Source organism: Podarcis gaigeae (genome assembly GCF_964106915.1).
Source record: "Podarcis gaigeae genome assembly, chromosome: 5".
Lineage (NCBI taxonomy): Eukaryota > Metazoa > Chordata > Lepidosauria > Squamata > Lacertidae > Podarcis > Podarcis gaigeae.
This window is the reverse complement of record NC_139681.1, coordinates 56,122,919-56,147,401: the sequence shown is the minus strand read 5'-3', so window position 1 is coordinate 56,147,401 and position 24,483 is coordinate 56,122,919. Positions and strand designations below refer to the sequence as shown.

The 24,483-nt window shown below is 40.5% G+C and overlaps 1 protein-coding gene across 5 annotated transcripts; it reads right to left on the bottom strand.

Moving 5' to 3' along the window:
- Positions 1–315: 315 nt before the first annotated feature.
- STN1 (STN1 subunit of CST complex) lies at positions 316–24,456 on the bottom strand. Of its 5 annotated transcripts, XM_083741610.1 has the most exons (12): positions 23,012–24,328; positions 21,933–22,057; positions 21,570–21,714; positions 16,496–16,705; positions 14,695–14,790; positions 12,691–12,762; positions 10,189–10,359; positions 9,324–9,438; positions 8,433–8,595; positions 3,336–3,458; positions 2,298–2,370; positions 316–1,512 (listed from the first exon to the last, which is right to left on the bottom strand). In XM_083741610.1, exons 4-12 carry the CDS (start codon positions 16,626–16,628, stop codon positions 1,355–1,357), a joined length of 1,104 nt encoding a protein of 367 aa, XP_083597736.1. In that variant the 5' UTR covers positions 16,629–16,705; positions 21,570–21,714; positions 21,933–22,057; positions 23,012–24,328; the 3' UTR covers positions 316–1,354. The 5 variants fall into 5 exon arrangements, with proteins under 5 accessions (XP_083597736.1, XP_083597738.1, XP_083597739.1 ...); XM_083741612.1 differs by lacking the exons at positions 21,570–21,714; positions 23,012–24,328 and adding an exon at positions 24,335–24,456; XM_083741613.1 differs by lacking the exon at positions 21,570–21,714 and having other exon boundaries at positions 24,233–24,336.
- Between the last annotated feature and the right edge of the window lie 27 nt (positions 24,457–24,483).

The window sequence follows — 24,483 nt, the reverse complement described above, 5'->3', positions numbered from 1 at the left end:
CCCCCCTTTCCCCCCCTCCTTGGTGATGTATCTGGCAGCAGATCTGAATTTGCTTCACATTTGTGGACGTGACAGTTATGCATTTATAAAGCAGTCTATGTGGTAGCTGGAGTGACACACAAAGACTTCTTATGCCAAAACCACAGCACACCAGAGCAAATGAGAGACTCTTGCCAGACAGTACCACTTGGAAAAGGGCTCTTATCTGCGGGACGCCTGCCAAAAGGATGCATGCGCTAAACAAGGGCATTTGTAGATCAAGAGACATTCCAACAGCATTATGGAATAAGGAAGGAAGAAAGACAGGGCCTAGGGTCTGTTTTCAACAAAGTATCTTTATTTTAAAAATGAATGTAGTCTTACTGGGGCCAAGGAATACTTTACTGTTGAGTAGTTTTATGGCGATTTAGAATAATATAAAACAAAGTTACAACATGCATAGCCAAGATATAATATACGTATATATAATTTCTGTAACTCACTGCAGTCAGGTATAATTCTTCTCTGTGACAGTTCCAGAAATAGTGCTCAAATGGAAGTAGAAGTGCCTCTGGAATCTTCCCTCCTTCAGTCTTGAGGAAACAAGATTGTCACTCCATTCATCTACTAATGAGTAATATTTAATACCTGACTCAGTTTGCAAGAGGCATGGATGCATGTGCACATTTCAATATTATGGAAGGAAAAACTGCTTTGATTTTTAATGCCAGTGCACTGTCAGATTGTTAAAAGATCACCTCGTCCACGACTTATGCAACCAACTGCTGTGTTCTGCAGGAGGGCATCCTGCAGATACCACCCTGAATAGCCTTTAGTAATTATTGAGATAATCATGGAATCCAGGTTAAAAGTAAACTGGGAGTAGTAACAAATCTGATTAAAACAAGGATTCAGAATCCACATCACTTGTTGTATCTCAAGAGATGACCTAAATCAATGTACCACAAATTATATATATCAGACTAGGAGTGTGGAAGGGTATTATTGGAGAGAAGGGTACGGTTAATTTATTCTGATGCCTGTTTCTCAAGTATTTCCTTCAATTCAGACTGCTCACCTTTTTAGGCAGCTCCTGTTTATTAGACTATAAGGTGTGAATGCAAAGTTTGTTTTGTCTTCCATCCAGCCACAAGAGGGCATTCACAACATAACTGTTTAAAGAGGTCCCTGTGTTTAGTACCTGGAATACCAGAGGCAGACTGAGCACTTCTGAAACATGAGAGAAACTAAATGAATAGGAATTTTATGATACAGCATCTTCTAAGAATTCCAGCCAAGTTTTTGGCATTGAAGTATTCTTACGACTCATGCCCACTGTATACAGTTTGGCTCTAGAAGTCCACAGTATCTCGTCTTAAAAGACAGTATAGTATCCTTCCATGGTAGTGACCACGTCACTGTTGGTCTCCATCCAGTCCAGTAGACAATGGATCACATCTTTGGAAACAAAAGGGCTGTAGCGCTGCTGAATACAATTGAGGATGTAATTGAGATGGCAGCCCTTTTCAGCATCTACAGATGTAAAGCAGAAGTGAATTGGTAAATGGGTGGGCAATTGTTCTATTATTCATATAGATGGGAGACTGGATTTCAGTAGCAAGAGTGAAGCTGCCGCCATGGGCAGGTGGCAGACTTTGGATAAAAGCTTTGAGATAACTTGCCCAGGTGCTGGCTCAGAAACACACCACCACCATCGCCAATGCCATATTTCTTTCTGCAGGTGCGATACCTGAAGGTATTTCCACAAAACTGGCAGATTGTTTCCAAAAGGTTCACTATGCTGAATGAGAACTGGCATGAACCAAAAGCATGAATCTTATTTCATTACAGAAACCAGGAAGGGGGATTAGAACATTACAAGTTATCCATTCTGTGCTGGAACCAACAGTAGTCAGTTCCACTTTCCTGTGGTAGTTATTTTGCAAATACATATCTAACTGGGTATGTTTCAGAATAGTTAGAATGGGATGGTGGTGGTGATGAGAGACCCTTAATTATTCTAGGTGGATTAATCTCCTTTAGTATTTCTTTGTTCAGGTTTCTTCCCATAAGGGAATACAGGGTTTTTGAGAGCACACTTGAATTCTCTAGTGTGGGAAGGTTTTCTCCTTGTCCTATGTTGTGATTTTCTTCTGTTTGATTGATTGTATTGTACTGGCATGCTGCTAGCCTTTGGGCCCCAAAGTGCCCAAACTGTGGTAGTAATAATAATAATTTATTGTTATTAAATTTTCTTACTCAAATACAATTATTCCTTACTTGTACAGGTTTGTGGTTATCTAACTGTTCATACTTACATTTTGGCCTCTTACAATCAGCTCTGAGGACTTCAAGGGTCACTTTGTGCAATTCCTTATCTTGCTCAGTCACCTAGAGGATGCAGCAGTGATTCTTAAAATCAAAGCAATGTACATTTATGTATCAAAGATGAGAGCCTGGCCTACAATTAGAGACCACTGCATTTTCATAACAGAAAGAAACATTTCAGGGCTATTGGATAGTCTGTGAGTGGGAGTCACCTAACCAGCCCTGTCAGTGGAAGCCCTGTGCAAGAACTTCCACTTATACAAGAGGGCTTCCCCTGAAACTGGCTTGGGGGGGGTGTCAGGAAAACCCACAGAACAGCACACAGTGGGAGGGGGTATTGTTCTGTTCAGCTAGAATGTTTGTGTATGTGGAATGATTGAAAGAGCACAACATTGAATTCCACCCTGTGTCTGGATTTAATCTCAGCTTCCAGAAAACACATGGGAAAAGCACTACTGCACTCAGGTCCTGATTATGCGCTTCCCATAAGCATCTGGTTGGCCAATATGAAAACAGGATGCTGGACTAGATGGACCTTTGGCCTGATCCAGCAGGGCTCTTATATTCTTATGTAAAGAAGCATTCCGCCTGCATCTGACCATCGTAAAATACCTATCACTGGCCCATTTGAAGTGGTGGCTGATGCCCATTGGAACTGGTAAGGTAATATACAGGAAGGTCAACAGTGAGCAGATCTAGAGCCAATGACAGGCAGATCCAATCAATTATAGATTTGTCCTCATCCTTTTCCGTGCTGAGTTCTATAAAGACAACTCTGAGACTAAAAAAGTCAGAAAGGTGACAGCCAACAGCATCCTCAGACTGGATGTCAAAGTAAGAAGGCTGACAGATGGGTCTGGCTGAGGGGACGCTGAGTTTGGTGGGGCAGTGCCCCATTTGCCATAACAGACCAGCCCATTTGTATGTAGAGTTAGCATGCTAGGGGCATGCTTCACATATTAAGCTTATATAAATGTGACAGGACATGCTTTATCTACAGACCACCATTCATATAAAGAGATACTTACAAAATACATATCCGTGGGATTTTTTGATTTCTGGAAAAGAACTCCCTTTTTTTGCAACATCTTTATTGCTTCCGTGAAGGAGTCTCTAATCAGTTTGGAGCAGGGACCAGCTTTGAAATCTGTCTGAACAGGAAAAAGACAAAAAAGAGAGGCATATTTGGATAAAGGGGGAAGGAGAAGCATGGAAGTCAAATGCACTTTTAGGTTATTTGGTTCTGCACAAGGAATAAAAGAGAAGTCCTTTCCTTCAAACTGCAGCAGAAAACTGTTGAGATTAAAATGGCTGAAACAAACCTTACTCTCAGCTACTGAAAAGAACTGCTGCCAAAGTAATTACCTCATGACACACCGATCCATTTTTAATAAGGAAAGGGAAATGAACTAAAGGATCTGCAAGTGGAAGGAGCAGAGTCTGATAATTACTTGTTTTGGTCTAGAGCATCAATCCTGTCTGGAGATAAGGCCTAATTAAGAACACACTCTGTGTGAGCTGACAGAAGGCTCAGCTTGGATAGCTCCTGAAAGAGAATTGCTAATGGCAAACTTCTTAAAACTGACAGAAAAAGCAGAAGAAATGGATGTCAGCTTGAAAAGTACAAGCAATGAGCTACCGAAGAAAACCTATGTTTTATTAACCTTACTCCTTGCCTTACAGGCAGCACTGGCACTCCTGTGCTTGCTTGCACCTCAGCCCAAAGCACTATGATTTGGATGACCATAGATTAAGTTTTCCTATTTTGTTAAGTCTACCAATATGTTGAGTTTGGAGTATCCTGCTTCAGATATGGGGAGGGTGTGCCTCTGGACTCCAAATATATCTTATATAAAGGGAGTCTGTCCTCCTTTATGTTTACTTACAATTAACTAAAGATCTCAGAATAGTCTATATCCCTTCCATCCCTCTTTGTTATATGCGGTGATCTACAAAGAGATCTGATCAGGGGAAAAGCATCAGGAAGTAAACCTGCAGCAAGGATGGGTGTAGGAAATTCAGATAGGTCATATACAAAAGAAATTGTAAAACAAAGGAAGCCTATCTATGGCCATAGAGGTGTTTTCTGTTTCATTTTTTTTCATCTTTAAAGTGAAACTCTATTGTACTCTGCATAAAATCCAGGAAGATACTTTGGACCAAACTATAGTGCATGATGAGTTTACTTGCTGGGAAGACCAAATTTTGCAACATACCTCCTCCCCCTCCCTAGGTGCAGGAGTCCAACTTGTTTCCTCTAATACTGCATTTTGCTTTAGAGGCACAGGGATGGCTTGTGAACCTTTGCCATTTCCTACCTTGTACAGAAGCATCTGCTGCTGCTCTAAATTCTTTTCAGCACAGATTGTTCACAAATCCTATCTTTTGCTCTTCACATCGTTTGTGGGCTGTGGCTTTTGATCAGGGATCATTGAAATTCTTAACCATAAATGTTCATAAGGCCAATAAAAGTAATGCACACATTAAGTGCCACGGGGTTCCATCATGAGGGAAAACCTGATGCATGTGTTACATAAACTTTATTACCAACAGTCACTCCTCCTCAGATTCTCCAAAGCTCTACTACCTTTATCACTGCTCTTTCCCTTCACTAGAATGGTCCAGGATCTTTGGGGACCCATTTATCTTCAGTGCAATTTGCTTTATGACACTACATCTATTCCCCTCTGGTGCAACTAAGTGCCAGAATGCAGAGTTGAAAGCTCAGATGTGCATTGCTAATCTTCAAAATTAATGTTGATGAGCATGGAAACTCCTGAGCAATCAGCCTGTAAGAGAAATACCAGTTTATTCCCCTGTTTGTTGACAAGCACTTCTAATTCTTTCTATGAACAGGATTCTGCAGCTTCTCCAAGCAACTCAATACAATGCCCATCTGCTTGCTTAGCAAGGAAGTTTCTCTATTCTATTCTATAGCCTGCTTTCCTGTGATTTAAAGCTCACTTCCTCATCTGTGGCAGTACAGAATAATTGCTTTTCTAAACATTTGAAGATTGCATTTAAGATTGCAGTTAAGCCAAACCTTCACTTCATTCATCTTTTCTTGACAATAAAATGACTCGGGCTTATTCAATGGTTTTTCCTTTTAAAAAAACAAAAAACAACAACAAACGAAAACCTCCTCTGACCTCTGAATTTTTAATTCATTTCTTAAAAGGTGGCTAATTAAAAATAGTTACAGAATTCCAAATGTGTATTAACCAGAGAGAAAGCCATGTTAACAAAACACAAAACAAATACCCTCCTTGCCTGTGCAATGGGTCACACAATAGGCTTTACAAGTGCAACACATTACTTACAAAATATTTTGGTCAAATCATTTTGATATATGTGTTGAAAATCTGAGAAATTGTGCAGCAAATAATTAGTTGGTTAAGTTTGCTTAGCTTTGAAGCTGGGTACTGCTGGGACATACTGGAAAGTGCCAGGAGTTGTGAAGCATTTCTTCTTGCCCCCACCCCCCATAAATCTGCTTTAATGTGAGTTAGTGCTAGCATGCAAGAGTGCATGCTGTCTCCCAGCTGATACTATATAAAGAAAGTAGACATGCAAAAAATAGGGATAAATCTGCTGTATTAGTGTGACTCCAGTCTGCTGGATTTGAAACTCAACAGGAGTCCAGCTTAGTCTATTTCAGGTACATGAAGCTTATCTAAGGAGTAACAAAGAGGCTGAAAGAGGTAGACAATCAGCAACAAATGCAGTTCAGAGGATGAAAGAGATCAAGGCAAAGACAGAAGTTCTGCCTCTACATGAATAAAGTTTTTAGAGGACAGAAACAGACCAATTCCAGAAACTCAAAGAAGAAACTATGTAGACTATTACCTGACCTAATGATTATCAGAATTTAAAGTTTTCATTTGGTCCTTCCTCTGTAGCCTTATTCTATTCACTAGCAATGTGTTGTACCACTTTATGCCTCTTGACAAACGTAGAGGGGGAAATCTAATAGTGTGATTCTATGCTTGTTTACTTAGAAGCATGTACAGTACTCTGTAGTTAATTTTTTTAAAAAATCAAGATAAGTGCATATATACTGGAACACAGGTTAAAATGTATTTTGTTTGAGACGGTCCCCAACTTAAGGCTTGGGGTAATTCAGGGTCCCATTGACAAAAGAAAAATAGTAATAAAAAATGTAATGACTGTAGAAATATCTGAGCACAGGATAACGGGCAAAAACATGAAAAGACTTCATGCTAAGTGTGTGTCCATGCAGTCTTTGAAATTACAAACATAATAGGGAATACATAAAGTGAAAGGTCAAAATTACAGATTTGAAAAGGTCAAAATTACAGATGATAAAGTCAGAAGATATGCTGCAGCTAGCAATTTGATACCGAGTAGAATGGAAATACATAACAAAACTCTGCAGAATGCCACTGCTGCTCATCTCAGGAAATTGCACATAGAATATGGTAAGAAAGTGGTTATGCACTTCTATTCAGGAAATGACAGAACTAAAAAAGACATACACTTCAGGAAATGACAGAACTGAAAACGTCTTCAAGCTGGAGCTATTTTTCCAAGCATCCAAGCCTGCAGCATCCCAGGGGGTGCAGATAAATATTTATGAATACACTGAAGTTCTGTCCTGTAGATAAGAAGTACACAACCACTATGTTGAAGACAAACATAAAATGAAGGTAAATGTTCACAAATCGGTATGGATTTGGAGGGTGGAGACATAGATTATTACTAACTCTGTTATGATTACTTCATATACTGAGTTGGGGGAAGTCGAAGGGGACTGGATGCAGCTGAAGCAATGGAATTGCCTTGTGTGACCATAGTAACCCAGAGCCTACTGAGCAGAATAATTTGGAATAGCCTTCAGCTTTTACCAGAATTGCTTATTATGGCAGCTGGCTTGAGAAGCCAATTCTTTCTCTGCTGTTTGGCACTTTTTGTATTATATTCCTTTGCCACAGAACAGCAGGGTTCTTGTTCAAACCCAGGCCTATTGCTTTATTAAAATTCAATGACAAGCGTTACTTTTATGAAAACAGGTGGTTGCCAGGAAGCAACCACCAGGAAGGAGGCCACAGAACCCACTATGAATGGGAGGTAGGTTTGTTGTTACTGTACAGTTTTGGAAGGATTAAAATATCCTCCTATAGTGCTGGGAATTTAAAGCACATCCTTAACTAAATACATAGCTAAACACAAAAGGGAAGCTAGGGGGGGAAATCACCTCAATTTCCATTGTACTGAAAGTGGGGGGGGGGAGGCAAAGGCTGAAGTTAAAGAGAGACAGATTTTCATACTGACATTCAGTTTTAATTGTAATGCTAAAGAAAGGATTTTAAAATTATATATATATTCAGCTCAAATTCTCAGCTAATGTAGCTATACATAACTTTATAAGCACTGAAGTTGTGCAAATTTGCACCAGGTGGGCATCTGGCTCATTACCCTATTCTCTGCATGCTAAGAATCTTTTATAAACAAATTCCTATTTAACCAGAAGCACAGAGACAGACAGAAATGTTTTGCTATTGAAAAACTGTCCAAATCTCAAACAAGCACTTGCTTTATGTATAACTCTGATTCCAATTAGAGTTTGGGACTTGGAATCTCCTAAAAAAAAACTCCAGACCCAGTTTGCTCTGAACAGGCTGAAATGTCTAACAAGTAGAAAGTGTAATACATAGCAGATGTCAGCATACTCTTTATAATTTTCTACAGAAGGGCCAACCTTTTTAATATGTTGGGCCTCATTTATCTTACCCTTGATTAAGTTCAGAACCATCCAGTCCTGTCACTCAACTGATCCATTATCTTCAAGAGACCTCCCAAGCTCCATTATAGCTACCTACACAGTTATGAAAGTAGTAAGTTAAAAGCAGTGGCAAGTCTCAAACTTTAGTTTGGTTTATAGCTTTTTCGTTTTGATCTGTCTTACTTTTATTACCATCAAAAACAGTACACAAACTAACATACTATTAGGCTACCATGCCATTAACTGCAGGAGGTTTTGTTTTCTCAAAGTAGCAGCTATTACACAGTCCAGTGTTTAGTTTAATATTATCATTAAATATTCTTGATTGACCTAAGCTACCCCGCAAATGCAGTCAGCTCCCTACAAAGCCACCTTTACTCACTTGCTCAGCAGTTCTTGGTCCATCCTCCTTGACCAGGGATACTAAAGCCTCCACAGTTTCCAGCTCCTGCTGATAGAAACTCTGGATCTTGTTCTTCAATAGGAAGTCTCTTAGTTTTGTGCTCAGTTCAGTGATGGAGCCCAACATGTACTCTGCACCTTGGCTATCAGCAGAAAATAAATTTAAAATGGAGAGCGAAAATATTAACCAAATTAAAAGGCCTCCTACAACTAGATACTTAACTAGTTTAAATGGCACCCAACTAAATCTTCAGCAGTGCTGAACACACTGTCACTATAAGATCAAGCCTACAATAACCCAGACTTATGAGCTGGTTTAGGAGAAATTTCACAGAAATCAGAAATGTAACTGGCTTCTATGATCCACACAAAGCTTTACGATTTGGATGACATGTGTGCATGATCACTGTGCAAGTGTTTGGAGTGGCGTTTGCACTAGATCTTACTGTGTGGCATCTATCCTGTGCTGTGGTGTGACACTAGGGTTACTACAGCAATCTCTCCACTTGTGTGCGATTAGTACGGGCACTCCTGCTAACACACACACTGACAACAATGCTGAAAGTGGGCAGGGACGGAATGGTGCAAGCCCTACTTGTGCGCATCCCAGTGACGCACATGGCAGCTTAGAACGGAATCCCCACATAAGTGGGGGATTCTTCCATACATGAATCTGGCTGTCTCATTCTATGGCTCTACCTATTCTAGACGTATCGTCCTTCCGTCTTCTTTTTGTTCCTGCCTTTGTACTTGCCCCACCATACAAATTCAGTTTTCATAGAAAACCAGTAACTCTGTTTTATATCCTACTCTTGATGCAAAGCCTACACTCCTGAATCACCAGCATCTCCTAACTAGAGCTCTCACTGACCTTTGTGCCTCCTCTTCTTGCAACTGGAATGGCTGATCATAAATATCTCTGTATAGATTGGGGAGTTCCAGCATCCTTGAAATCAGAACTTCACACATAGGGTCATCAACTTTATCTGAAAAGAAATAAGGAAGGCACAAAAAAGGCAAACAGATTCAAACGTGAGCCGCTAGTTGCATTTCATTTATTTATTTGTTATTTACAGCCCACCTTCCAAGATAATGGTTGTTTTATCTGATGTTAATAATAATAATAATAATAATAATAATAATAATAATAATTTATTTCTTGTATCCATCCCATCTGTCTGGGTTGCCCCAGTAACTCTGGGCAGCTTCCAACAAAATATAAAGGAACACAACAAAACATTAAACATTGCTTGCCTTCAGATGTCTATGAAAAGCCATATGATTGTTTCTCTCTTTGACATCTGACGGAAGGGTGTTCCACAGGGCAGGGGCAACTACTGAGAAGGCAATCTGCCTGGTTCCCTTTAACTTCACTTCTCACAGTGAGGGGAACTGACAGAAGACCTCGGAGCTGGATTTAGCAGGTTTGTTGTTCTATAGAAGGACAGGGAGAGGCCGAACTACTTCTGCATTTGAGTGTCTGGAACTAGGTTTGGAGGATGGCTTTTAGCAAGCTGAGAAGCCCAGCTTTATAAAACACAACATCCATATGCTGCACAGAGTCATACACAGCAGCTCTCAACAAGGCGTATGAATCAGAGACACAAAGTGGCCTTGATGCGACAGGAAAAAAGCCTGGGCGCAGCTTAAATAAACTGTAAGTGACACAGGTTACAATTATGGGAGTTTTAAAGGTCAGGATAAAAATGCATACTGCTGAATGAGTAACTACTCACAGTACATGGAGGCCTTGATTTCTCGCTGCTGTCTGAAGATCTGAATGCAACCACGGACTCTGACAGTATCACCAATTTCCAGTCTCGTTTTTTGGCAAACTGCTACTTCGAGCTTTCTTATTTGTTCAGCTAGATCCAGGCCACTTGAGGTACTAGGATGAGGTCTAAAATCTGTGGGGAAAGAAACATTCACTACATTTGGAATGGAAAAGCAAAGTAGATTTTCCCAAATATCATGACGGATGTCATCCAATATACCATGTATGTTAAAAGACCACTTCATAGGCAGCATTACAGCTGCCAACACACACTGTCTTCTCCCCTTAGAAACTGCCATCTTCCAAAAAATTAGTTGTGTAGATATAACATTAAACAGCACAATTAATGGAAGAAAACACAGCATTGGAGAGATGGGGAAAAATAAAAGGAAACACTGAAATTCTGCTTGACCAGCCTTCCCAAACCTGGTGCCCTCTAAATGTTGTTGGGACTACAACTTCAATGATTCCTTAATTCTGGCCATGCTGACTGGGGCTGATGGGAGTTGTAGTCCAACAATACCTGGAAGGCACCAGGCTGGGGAAAGCTCCTCTTGACTAAGACTATGACTCAATAGAATGAGACATGATTAATATATATATTCATTATTCAAATAAAAGTAGAAAGCAGTATTTTTGTCAGGCTTGCTTCCTGAAATGTTAACCTCTTTTAAAAGTACAAACGTGTGTTATGTTTGCTGTGATGGTGTGTTCCAAAACTGGAGTATTTCTACCAAATGCATGTATGCAATATGAATAATAAGTATTTAATATAGCTGGCAGTATTTTCAAATCTATCTTGTTCACTGCAGCTGACAGATGAATGCAGGAAATGTTCCTTTTAATTTTACTAGCTGTAATAATGTATCTCCTTCCTCACAGAGAAACCATGTATATTTAATATCCAATACTGTCCTTAAACATTAAATGCACCTGATGAATATAACTTTGCTCATGCCACAAAACACTTAATTTTTAAAGTGCCATCAGACTGTGGCTTAGCCTACAACAGATAAACAGTGCTAATCTTCTGAAGTTCAAAATTGAATAAAAAGTAAACCCAAGTTCAAAATAAAAAGCAAACCTCACCAGCAAACCTCACTCTTAATAAAAAGGAAACTTAATATCATTAGAAGTAAAACAAAAGCTGCCTCTTTGAGCCTGCCAAGATACAAATGCACTTTGACAGAACTTCAAGTTTATTGGCTACCAGTAAGTTTTTGATCCAGGGCAGCATAAACTTTAATTGCAGCCATCTGGAAAAGTTGTCTGCTGTGAACAAATTCTCAGAAAAAGCAGGCTATTAAATATTCTGTGTTCCTTTTCAGGACTTGAATTCTTCTTATAGTTTAGAGCTAAGCCAATACAGAAAAGACTTCTTCATTAAATATTATCAGTTTTTCCTGGCATAACTGAGTAGCTTTTTCGAGACAGATAGCCATGTTCAACTGTGACATCAAACACAACTAAGAGTCTTGTGGCACCTTAAAAATTATTTAATTATGCCATAATGAGCTTGTCTGTCTTTAAGATGCGTCAAGAATTGAGCAGAGCTTCAGGTTTCAGAGTTCTTAGTTATCATTTGAATTTAGTGTTGACAATCTGACCTCAACTATATTATTAATAAAGCTTTTCTCCAGCTACTTTTAGAGAATCAATAGACCACAAAAGGCCTGGAACATTTATTTAACATTATTCTCTGCACCCTGAAAGCAATATACTACTGCCTATTTTTAATTATGCAGTAGTAATGACTGTATAATTGACAGTAGGGAGTGAACCAAGAATAAAACAAACAAAGGCCAGCAACTGAGTTAAAAACAGCTGATTCCTAAGATGAAGTCTCTAGCTGATTATATCCTAGTGCATTTTTTTTTTAATTGTGGCCTGTTTACTCTTCAATCCACTGAAATAGGGAGGTGGGAAGCAAAGAGGAAGGAACAGAAGTCTGGCTATGTTATGTGGCAGGTATCTGTGGGTAAGAAGAAAAAGTCATCTGCACTGAAACATGGGAAACATGAGACATTCACATTTTTAAAATAAACTGTTCAGAACAGGATATAAGATGTGTAAGAGAAAATAGTATCTCTGCAAATCAAAATATATGCAAAATGTTAAGAGGCTATCTTGAATTCAACAAGCTAACAGATCTCAGATCATTTAGCTCCTATCGGAAACCTTTAATTTAGCTCTAATTGGAAAACATCACTTTAAACAAAATGGAAAAGTTGCATTGGGAACTACAGTAAGAAGGCTTTTCAAGCCAAGTCTCCTGAACTGAAACAACAGACCCATCTGTTATGAATGAATGGACCTCAGCACTGCTCTTTTATCAAGTCACTGTAAAACAATATAAAAATGAACAGGGAAATGGTGCAAACACCTGAAAATAACCCTCACTAATAAAGTATAGAATATATTCTGAAAAAGCTAAAAGGAAAGCAGATACGAAGTGGAAAGTTACCTGACAAAGATTTCTGCTGTGCCAAAGGGTTTTTCCAGCAGGTGCAGCTTATAACTCCTGTGCCGTCATCCACTAGACAATAGGATAGCAATTTTAATCAGTTTGGTGGGAGTTTATAGAACACACACCACAAACATTTTTGCTTAGCAACAGCCTTTTTGTTTGTACCAGAGAAGCAAAATCTTTCTCAAAGCTCTCCCATCCATTTTACCTGTGCCAATTTCCTGTTGCAGCAAATCAACAGACTAAATGTGACTGACAAACTAGGCAAAAGTCAAAAACACAGAATAGCTCATTTTCTGAAATTCTCCCCTACAGCAATTTTTTTCCTAGTGGTGTTGAGGGAATACTTTGGATAGTGAAAGGATGGAGAAGAGGGTCAAAGACAGACAGACACACTTTCTGGGACTAAGCTGGGTTATGGGGGTGTGAAGGAAAGAGGAAAACAACTGTTCCATGGGCTACTGTTGTAGAGACTGGACAGGCTACCTTCCCTATCCCTATGTTGGATTAACACTATTGGCAATCTATCTTAAAGATATATAAAGAGGCAGGTTTTTATTTTTAACAGTGCCTTCCTCACTCCCAACCCTTTCTATACCATCGTCTGCAGAAATGCATTTGCTGTGTAAATGACCTTTCCTGAAACATCTAACATTTGTCTCCTGAAATTGATATAAGGGCAAGAATGCTTGCTATTTGATACATACACTGTTGACCAGGGACAGCACAACTTCTGGTATTAGCTGCAGCTTGAACCGAGATCACAAAGGGAGGATGAATGAAGACAGAAAAGGCCTTAGATAGCCTCACAGTGAGTTGTCAACTTTTGGTACCAGATATTCACAAGGAGCTGGTCATTCGTAATTTCTATCCAAGCCCCTCTGCCACATTTGGGAGACTTCTCGCATTATTGACCTACATGCTTGTCATTTTACTTCTAAGTCCTTTCAGCAACAGGATACTCAGTCTGAGGGATCACTGGCCTTACTTAAGGGAGTTTAAGAGAGTATAAAACAAGCAGCCCCTTTTAACTACGTAAGTGTAAACAAATTCCCGTTTTTCAGTGCAGAAACAAGACAACAATCCACATTTCTTCCTTTATGCAGCTTTGCTTCTCAAAAAGGAGTGCATCATGCCTCTCTAAAGTCAAGCATGTGATCCAGCTGATGCAATACTAGCCAATTAGATCCCCAGCTGGCAGAGCCTTGCTTTTGAACTGGAAATGCAAATGGAAGTTACAATTTATTTTGGGCAAGTCAGCCTGACTGCAGCTGAGAGAAGGTCAGGGAGGGGCAGCTTGGCAAGATGCCCAAGAATGAAACTGGGAACAGTTTGAACATGAGGAGAAAGACAACCATGGACGCAAGGAGGGTAGTCCTCCTAAGTTCACTGGTGTGAGCTTGGAAAGAGTTGGCAGTGAAGGGAGGGGTGGCTGAGGAAAGCATAGCCTCTTTGTACCAAAGAACCGTACCAGGCAACCATGCTAAGACCTACACCAGCATTTCTTACCAGGAACAGAAAATTATGCACCTAGCATCTCACTCTCTGCGCTGGGACATTCAAAAGGCTATACCATTGTCAGCATGCTCTTGGAACCCCATCTATCTCTCTCATTACCACCATCTGTCCCGGTCAAGGCTGTGGAAGTTGTCAATGAAAGAGAACATTCCCCCTGAAGGAACAGTTTCACAGCTTGGGGCATTCCTAAAGCGTCTTACAGGATGCAGCAGTGGCCAGGGGTACTTTCTGCCAACTCTCATCTGGTTCCCCCATTTTGCCATTTAGTGAAGCAATCAGACCTTCCCTCAACCTTGGTCTTATATACCTTGGTCTCTTCCAGACTGGGTTGCATGGGGTTCTCCCCTTGCAGACTGATCAGAAACCTCCAGCTGGTTGTTGTTGTTGCTGTACCATATATAAAAGCAAACTTAATTTAAGAAGGCAGTAAAGGCTAACGAGAATGGAGAAATTTAAGAGCTAGCAGGAATAAGAATTTCTTACCTCCATAAGTATAACAGGCATCTCGTTCTTTGATCAGAACCACAGTTCCAAGAATATCCACCTGCCTTACTGGATGCCTGTTGTAAAAGAATATACCTATGAAAGGAGGAGATCATTATTGATACATAAGGTACATAGTCTTATTTCAGCGAAGTAAAGAAGGAGAATAGACTGAGGTGATGCCTGGCTTATAAATTCTAATGCCCGCCTGTTTGCTATAGGGCTAGAAAGCCCCATGCACCTTCCCTAACGCCTCTTCCAGGAAAAACCACTCAAGGCTTCTTAGGAAAGGGGTGTGTGACAAATTTGCCCCCCACTAGGTTGGGAGTGGCATTCTGACATTTGGCCAAAAGTGTCAATACAACATTATAATATGTCAACAAAGCAACAAGTTGTAAGATGTATTCATCATGCCAGTTAATGATTAAAGGCAGTACCAGTAATTATTTTCAGTTTATTTAAAAAGCCCATGCCCCACTTTCTCAGACTTTGCAACCAGTAGGCTGAGCAATGATGCTGTAGGAGTCTCAGGAACCAGCATGGAGATTTTAACTACCAAAGGGTGAAACAGATGAAGAGTTTACTAAGGGAAACTGGAGTTTGCCAAGCAAAGAAGAAATGTCAGTTTTAATAAATGAGGGTAGGTAAGGTCTGTAAGGAACATGCTGAGGAATATTCAGCCATGGCTTTTAATTCAACATCTTTTAAAAGAAAAGGCATTTCCTAAATAGCCTTTTGTTAAATTCTTTGGTTTCTGCATATCACAATTCACCACACCTTTTCCCTTAAGCATTTTTGGAAGCAATATGCTCTGTCTTGATTTCCGGTTCCATTTAACAAATATTGCCTATTTATCTCTTTCAGGGTAGCTTGGGACTGATCTTTTAGTTGCTTTTTATTATCCATGAAAATCTTACATTCTCGCATAAAGGAATAGTTGATGAGTCTTAAATTGGATCAGACTAAGCAAAAATAATGGTAAAAAATTATAGCTGTTTCCAGCCAGGGCAGTTTGTCTGGTCAAGCTGCCCTGGTAATAATCATGTGAGAGATGAGCTGACAATTAGTGGAATAATAATAATAATAATAATAATAATAATAATAATAATAATTTTTTATTTATACCCCGCCCTCCCCAGCCAAGGCCGGGCTCAGAGCGGTTGAAGAGAGCTCTGGTTGAAGTACAGTGTGAGTATGGTTATGATACTAGGGATATAGACTGAGGCGCAGCTCCGAGTCACCGGCTGCAAGCTCATCCAGGCTGTTGGGATCCTTCTGACACTCCCTCAGCGCCTTTATCACGACCTCTCCCTCCTGTCTGCAGCTAGTTGTACTAGTATAGCCACTTTGAGAGATAAGCCTGATGGGTCACTCCCTCCCAATGACATACTGATAATTCCAGGGACTGAATTTCTCCCCTCTTCTTTCCCCAATCCAATGGCTTCATGCTACATGGGATGGGGTGGAGGCAGATTCAAGCATATCCATAAGAGAAGGGAAACTCCTCTTGATGGTGGTACACATTGCATTCACCATTCTATTCCTTTTCCTGCTGGGCAAGGTAAGGTGGCAGATCAAGGCTAGGAAACTCAAGCAAGGATTGGATTTATTGAGGAACTTGGAATATACAGATTATCTCATTTTCTTTCGCTGTTTTATCTAACCTCAGAGCTTCTTTCAGACACAGAAGGGAGAGAAAAGTTTTTATCTGGAGCCAGATTGTCAGTCCATAGCACAGTAATGCTAGGCTTTTCATTAAAACCAGTGATGTTATACATATCATAGCAATCTCATAACTCACCTGGAACCTGTTTTGATTCTTTCATTTCTTGTACGTCTTTAATGTACAGTCTTGCAAAAGCTGAAAAGATAGGATCCAGTCCCCATAACAATGAAGGGACCTCTTCTTCTGATTCTGTGGCTGCGGTGAACATTCAGAAGTGAATGACGTGGCTCCAAGACCATGTATCAACCCAAGACAGGCAGAGCATCTGACCAAATGTTTGCAAGTCTGTGGGGGGAAATGTGTGTAACATAAACATTATGCTAGCTTGATTAGTTTTTATTATAATGCCTAGTTTTAAGATTTTAATTGTTGATGGTATGACAGGATTAGAAAGAGTGCTAACTGCTCCATGCATTTTATGTAGCACCTTGCCTCTGCTAAAAGGAAAGCAACAAATGCTTGAGTTCATTCCTTCTGGATACAGGAAAACAGAGATGTAGTCCGAGATCAGCAATGAGGATCAAGCAACCTGCAATGTTACCTCAAATAAGCTTATCACAAGAGGCAGAATTTAGGCAAGGACTACAGGCCGGTCACAGAATGCTTTGTACCCCACTGTCCAAAACTTTTCATCAATTTATAGTTGCCATCTTCCTTGCTGACAAAATTACACTATTAGTAACAATCAGGAATACAACGTCAGTTATTACACAATGACTAGTTTCATTATCTCCAGTGTTTTCCCTTAATTAGTTTCATCCCTGGCATGTACTCAATGCGTTGCGCAATCCTGCTGTGACCCGCTGGAAAAGCAGGCATGGCTTGTGCTTGTTTTCTTTTCAAACAAAAGATTTGCTACTTGTTTATATTTGAAGATATCAAAAGAAACATATATGAAATGCAGATCTGGGAGTATCATTTCCCCCATTCCATCTTCACAGTCTTTAGATCTTACTTTGTTTGAAATTTTGAGTGAATACTTGAGATGACAGTGGTATACTGTATAAACATATTACCTGTCAAATCTCAGCAATGAATTTACACAGGATATGAACGGTAGAAACACTGTTGTTGAATGAATGGGTTGCATACAACTGAGGCATACTCAAGAGTAGTTCCATTTTTATCAATGGAATTTAGTCAAGTTCTTTAATTTCAATTGGTCTACTTGGAGTATGACTCGGTTGGCTACATTATGTTTTTTAAAAATGTTATTTCTACCTGCCTTGAACTGTATGAGGCTTCTTGCACTTAAAACCAAAATAAATTTTCCCAATAATTAATTTTAAACACAATGTAAAAATGAGGATCATTTTGCAACGCAAATCAATGTGAAACTTTGCTGTTTAAAGCCATAGACCACCACAATGTGACATTTATTTTTAAAGAAAATATTTAGCAACCTTGAAACACTATTTCCATAGTTCATGTCATCTGTAAATTCACTGTCATAAGTGAATGAAAGCAAAGAAAATGCAGTTGCTAATGTCTGATTATGGTTCTATCTACATTGAACTATGCATTTTGATCAATGAAGCATTAGCTGTGACTCTACAAAGCACATAAGTTTCTAAAACAAATGGATTGTTTTGCCTTTAGGTTTACTTCCAAAAAGAATGATGGTGATGGTGATGTTGGTGATAAGAGGCCAACCATAACATAGACTTGCAGTCATGAAAACAGTCAAAAGTGCTACCATTCAATTACTACTAACCACAAACTAGGAACAGTAGCTGTGCTAGGCTGCTATAACATCAGACAATAAGGAGACTTGTTGCACCTTAACAACAAATCAGATTTGCTATCTAAGAGTTAGGCAGGAAAAGTGTATGGAGTGGGTAGAAATTGTGGCACATATTTGATTTTGCAGTTTAATACCAAAAAGTTAGATGCATTAAGAGAAACAGTGGTTCTTCCTACACATTTTCCATCTTTATTTTCTGAATTTTTAACTGGGCTGGAAGTATCTGACAAGGGCTGTTCACCAGGGGGCTGTTCCTCTTGCTGAGTGAGAAAGCTTGCAACTTATAAGGTCTGTGCAGCTTGACTCTTTCAGCAAGGGGAGGAATTCAATAATGACCTACATAGATCCTACTATGCATGTATTAGCAGCAGCAATTAGGCATTATTGAGGACAAAGGGATAATAAAGTAGCCTTAAATCCACTAAAGCTTTGAGAACTTTGTATGATTAACAGTCTTATGACTAGATTAATAGAGAACAGTTCTGCATAGTCAGAAAATCACAGTGCAATGCATAAATACATAACTCTAGGTTAAGAAACCAATTTGCTAAAAGAAAACTAAAAGAATATGAATGTGGTGTATAGATCGAACTGTCTTTCCACCTACTGAGCATGGTTGATGAATTAGCCTTGTGTATATATTAGGAAAGGGAAGATGTGAACAGATTACGTATAGGAGAGAGATAGAATAAAAGGTGCAAGGAAAATAAAAGAATCAGAGTGAAATGAGGAAGCAAGTTGGGACAAAAAAATGGGGAGAATAAGCGAAAGGGCAGATAGTAAAATACAAAAAAAATTATGAACCCAGATGGATCAGACTCAAAGGTTAATCTAGTCCAGTCTCCTGTTATCACAGTATCCAGCCAGATACCTATGGGAAGCCTACAATCAGGGCCTAAATGCAACAGTACTCTCCACTTGTGATTCCTATCAACTGGTATTCAAAGGCATACTGCCTCCAACGGTGGTAAAGCACGGTCATCTTGGCTTGTAGCCAACAATAGCTTTATCCTCCATGAATCTGCCTTTCAAGCCAACCAAACTGGGTTCCATCACATTGCGAGAGCTAATTCCATAGTTTATGCCCTGGTGAAATTCTTCCTTTTGTCTGCCCTGACTCTTCCACCATTCAGCTTCTGCTATAATGCAGATACAGAACAGGATAAAAACTTCTCTCTACCCTACTTTCTCCACACCATGCACATACATATATATCAGTTTTTACTAACATAAAAAGTCCCCAATGGTGTTATCTTTCCTCATAAGGGAGTTGCTGTATGCTTTGATCACTTTGATTGCCCTTATATATCCATAGCTGTACAGTATCTTCTTTGAGGTGCAGAGACCAGAATGGTATACAGTGGTGCCTCGCAAGACGAAATTAATTCGTTCCGCAAGTTTTTTCTTCTTGCGAGTTTTTCGTCTTGCGAAGCACGGTTTCCCATAGGAATGCATTGAAAATCAATTAATGCGTTCCTAGGGAGACCGCCTTCAGACCAGGTCCGGGGACAGTCTGTCCCCGGACCTCCTCTGAAGGCTGACGGGGGGGAGAAGGACTTTTCTCCCCACCGCCAGCCTTCAGAACAGCCTTCTGAAGGCTGGCGATGGGAAGAAAAGCCCTTCTCCCGCCGCCAGCCTTCAGAAGAGTTCCCGCAGGGCTGCCTAGGCTGCGGAAAGCAGCCTGCTGCCCGGCGCGCGGGGCACTCTGAAGCGGGGCAGACATCTGCAGCTTGGGGAGCCCTGCAGGACTTCCCCGCAGGGCTCTCCAAACTGCGGATAGCAGCCTGCTGCCCCACACGAGGGGCGCTCTTCTTCAGAGCGCCCCTCACACGGGGCAGACATTCGCAGCTTGGGGGGCCCTGCAGGACTTCCCCACAGGGCTCTCCAAGCTGCGGATAGGGGCAGCAGGCTGCTATCCGCAGCTTGGAGAGCCCTGCGGGGAACTCTTCTGAAGGCTGGCGGGGGAGAAGGGCTTTTCTTCCCACCGCCAGCCTTCAGAACAGCCTTCTGAATGTTGGCGGTGGGGAGGGAAACCTTCCTCCCACCGCAAGTCTTCAAGACAGGTCCGGGAACAGAGGAGAAGCGCTGCGCACCTTCCCCTCTGTTCCCACACCTGTCCTGAAGGCTTGCGGTGGGAGGAGGGCTTTCCTCCCCACCGCCAACATTCAGAATGCTGTTCTGAATGTTGGCGGTGGGGAGGAAAAACCCTCCTCCCACCGCAAACCCCGGGAACAGAGGAGAAGCGCTGCGCGCCTTCTCCTCTGTTCCCTGACCTCCCACCGCAAGCCTTCAGGACAGGTGCGGGAACAGAGAAGGCGCGCTGCGCTTCCCCGCTGTCCCCGGAGATTTCCCTATGGGCTTTCATCTTGTGAAGCAAGCCCATAGGGAAATTCGTCTTGCGAAGCCGCTAAAAAATCGGAAAACCCTTTCGTCTTGCGGGTTTTTCGTTTAGCGAGGCATTCGTCTTGCGGGGCACCACTGTACTGTAATCCTAGAGCAATCTCACAATATATTTTAATAAAAGCAGTTTATTATTTTTAGCAGTTTTATTTTTTATTCCTTTCCTATCAATTCCCCATATGGAAATTGTCCTTTTCATAGCTGCCACACAGTGGGCCAATGTTTTCATTGAGCTATCAGTTACTGCTATTTTTGAACCCAACAGTGTATATTTGTCCTAACATGCATCACTTCACTTGCTTTCACTTGCACATTTCAAATTTTAATGCCCATTCCCCACTTTGAAGATATCTTTTGGGAAATCTTCAATATCCTTTTTTGTTTTATCACCCTAAATAATTTGGTGTCATCAGAAAACCGAGCCACCTCACCCTATGAACATGTTTCCCCCCTCCAGAAGTGACATTGCAGGGGAGCAGCCACAGCTGTTACTTGATTCCATCTTCCATCAGATCCAGTCATATTAGCCAATGTACTTCAGCAACCTCTGGAAGACAAGTTTCTAATCCCTGCCTTAAACAAAAGGTAAAGCACTTGTATAACAGCAGTCAATTTGAATCCAACTTTTTGTCACCATCATGGGGGAAGTATAATAGTGAACACCAAAGATAGAAGAGCTTAGCAGGTAAACGGAAAGATATGAAAAAGATTGGAATGAATAGGAAACAACAGAAACAGAAGGATAAATGGAAAACATATTTAATCTAGTTCTTTAGTCTGTGAAAATACAAAGGTTTAAGGACGTGAGAACTGTCACATACCCCATCAAGTCCAGTTAATAAATAGTGATAACCTTGCTGGCGCAAGTGGATGTGAGAAAAACTCTATGATGAACTATGGACTGTGTACATATGTCAAACCTTAATTTTCTCATAAGTCTCTCAAAACAGAGACAGACAGGAACAACAAGGTCAGTTTTGTGTTTTACTGCCTCCAAATAGATACCTCCAAGAACAGAAAGAAGTTAACTGCTTGCATTCCAGGACAAAGATGAGATTGGTTGCCAGAAGAAATAGTGGTAGGCTGACTTTTTCATGGGAAAGCATGACTATCTTGACTGAAGGAACAGATTTGCCTCTAAAGTTTTCACCTATAGGATTTTCAAGAAAATGAAAATATTAGGGAATTATTAAATAATATTTATGATTATTTTATTATTCATATAACCTTATATTAACATGCTTTATACATTATAACCTTTATATACTTTATAATCTAGAAACTTTATATCCTTTATAACCTATTTTTGTATGTAATCAATAACTTAAAAATATAGGAATAACAGGTAAAAGAGTCTGGACAACTAGCCTTATTTGAAGGTGGTCCACTCTATGAATTCCAAATTCCAGGGGCGGTATTTCAGGGGTTGCATTTTGTGTTTTGGAACACAGGATAATCAGCTTAGCTGATAAAATCTCTGCTCAGACATGATTCTGATAACACAATAAAACATTTCTTTTCAATGCAATGCTGTAATGGAAAAGATTCTGCTTTTCAAATATTTAGAGAATTGCTATCGGGAACACAGGAAAATAGTTGTTTATTACCAACTCTTGTTTTATAACATAATATAATAGCAATGACTTGATCCTATATTACTGGTAATATCTATATTAAAGTTAGAGAAAATGGTATTTTCAAGGTCTAAGTATGCAACTGTGAAACCGCCTTCTTGACTGCTGGACCCGCTATTGGTCTTGTCTGCTCAATCCACAGGAACTTGTCTTCACATGCAGGTGATAGACAAGTTCCTAACTTACTCAGGGTTTAAGACTATTAGCTACCCTCACCTGGTTCAGCCAACCAATCAAAGCCCTTATTACAACAGCAGTGGTATAATTGGTCAAACTTCATAAATCATTATATTGCAAGTGGTTCTCTGGCACTTTCACTGGAGGGTTAGGGAGCCCTTTCATTTGGGCAACCAAGATTTAAAGGAAACAATTTAGCTAAACTGGGGGGGGGGGGTATTCATTTACCAAGTGACATGTACTACAAGTAAAAACCCCATATAGGTCGAAGCCACCTTGTTCCTGCTGGAAAATAGGTTCTTGGTTGCCCATCAAGGTTTGGTGTTATCTGTTGTGCCTGTCTTCTGCATATTGTGTGGATGATAGTGGGTCCTCCTGTGGGTGAAGGGTAGTAGGAAAGGGAAATACTGTATCTGAATACAGTATATATTTTATGCAGATTTGTTTTAATTCTTTTGCTGTTCTGACTTTTGCCTAACCAGCACACCATCTAAAAGTAATCTCTACCTGTTTTGACAAGGACTGCCTAGTTTCTTTATAGTCTGGCTCTCAACTTTATAAAAATATTTATATATAACTAATTCACAAAGAAAACATCAAAGTGGTTCACAACAACTATTGACCTGTGTGCTTTACCTAAGCATGGAGACAAAACTGAGTAACAACTGGCTGTTGTATTTCCAGAGAGGGGAAAATCAGCCATTAGGTGTTTCTCCTTCCTAGGAGACCTTGGTGCAACCTAAAACCTCCATATCAACTAAGAGAATCATTTGCAATCTGTCACCTCTTCCTACACTTCATCTTAGTACTCTTATTAGATACATACATGAATGGCTTGACCCACCAACCCTTTTCTCTCTCACTCCTCCCACCATTGAGGATTTTACCACCTACTCTGATGAAGGGTTATGGAGAACTTGCACACTATTTGAGGATATTTTAGTTAGCATAATACAGATGCGGCCCCAAAATGGATTTTGGAGCCCACAAGGCCAGACTGTGTGAACCATACACAACACCAGAAGGGAGAAAGTAAAGCTATTTGAAAAGAGTACACTAACTCCTGGAACACTGTGAAAAAAGGCTACACTATTGCCTTCTAATATGAAACTGTGGAATTAATTTCTGTGTAGGTCGTAATGGGTGCCTTGTGCATTAAACTATTACAGTTTAGCTCCATTAAATGAACAAGAAGCAAACGTTTTTATTTAGGATAGACTAACTTATTGCAGTAAAGTTTGCTTAGCCTGTCAAACTATATTCTGATACAGTACGGACAGCTTGAGAGGATAAGAGCCCTGATAAGACCTTAAATCCATGTTGTCGGCCAGCAGCCCATTTCTATGGAATATCCACAGCTTCCATGCCTTGCAACAGCTTACCTTTTTATCTGGGCTCAGGATTTCGTATTCAAAAGTGTACTGTTCCTGAAGCATTGCCCATTGTTTATTTTTTATCCTTTTAAAAAAACTACTTTCATTTTAAAGCCAAGGACCGCAACCATATCTTGCGGCAGTGAATTCCATAAACAATTTGTGTTTTTATGAGCACAATAACTCTGCTAGACCAATCACGTATCTAGTCCACCCCCTGGTTTTCCACAATACCAACGGGACATCTATGGAGGGCCCTCAGGGCATGAGGGAAAGAGCCTTCTCCCGCTATTGCTCCCCAGCGAGTGGCACTCATGACACACGTTGCCCCTGATCCTATATGGACATAACGATCAATAACTATCCTGTGCCTAAATTCCCCTGTCCAGACACTCCACAAACACAGCCATACATGGAGGGAACAGGAAGCCTAGCCTTTTTCCTTTCCCCTACAAACGAGCACAAAGTAATCGCCAAAAACCACTAAACCAGCACAAAAGAAAGTTGCCCCTTTTAACCGTTCCTTTTTCCCCAAAGTGCCGTAATCTCTCCCCCTCCTCAAAACGGTCGACGCTGCGCCACTTACCCGCCAAAGAACTCGGCGCGCTCCTATTGGCTCTCCGTCGCTGACGGGCGGGTTTCCTAGGCGTCACGCGCATGGGACAGGAGAGGGGGTCGGTGGGAGGCGAAACCGGAAGGAAGTCTACCTCAGGCGGCCGCCCTTCTCTTTTAAGC

Excerpts from the sequence above, each read along its gene's own strand:
- STN1 (XM_083741612.1), bottom strand. The coding sequence starts at position 16,628 with ATGTTCACCGCAGCCACAGAATCAGAAGAAGAGGTCCCTTCATTGTTA. Across the intron at positions 12,763-14,694 it reads TGCCTGTTATACTTATGGAG|TGGATGACGGCACAGGAGTT; the intron begins GTAAGAAATTCT and ends CCTATTGTCTAG. Across the intron at positions 2,371-3,335 it reads ATCCCACGGATATGTATTTT|GTGACTGAGCAAGATAAGGA; the intron begins GTAAGTATCTCT and ends TGCATCCTCTAG.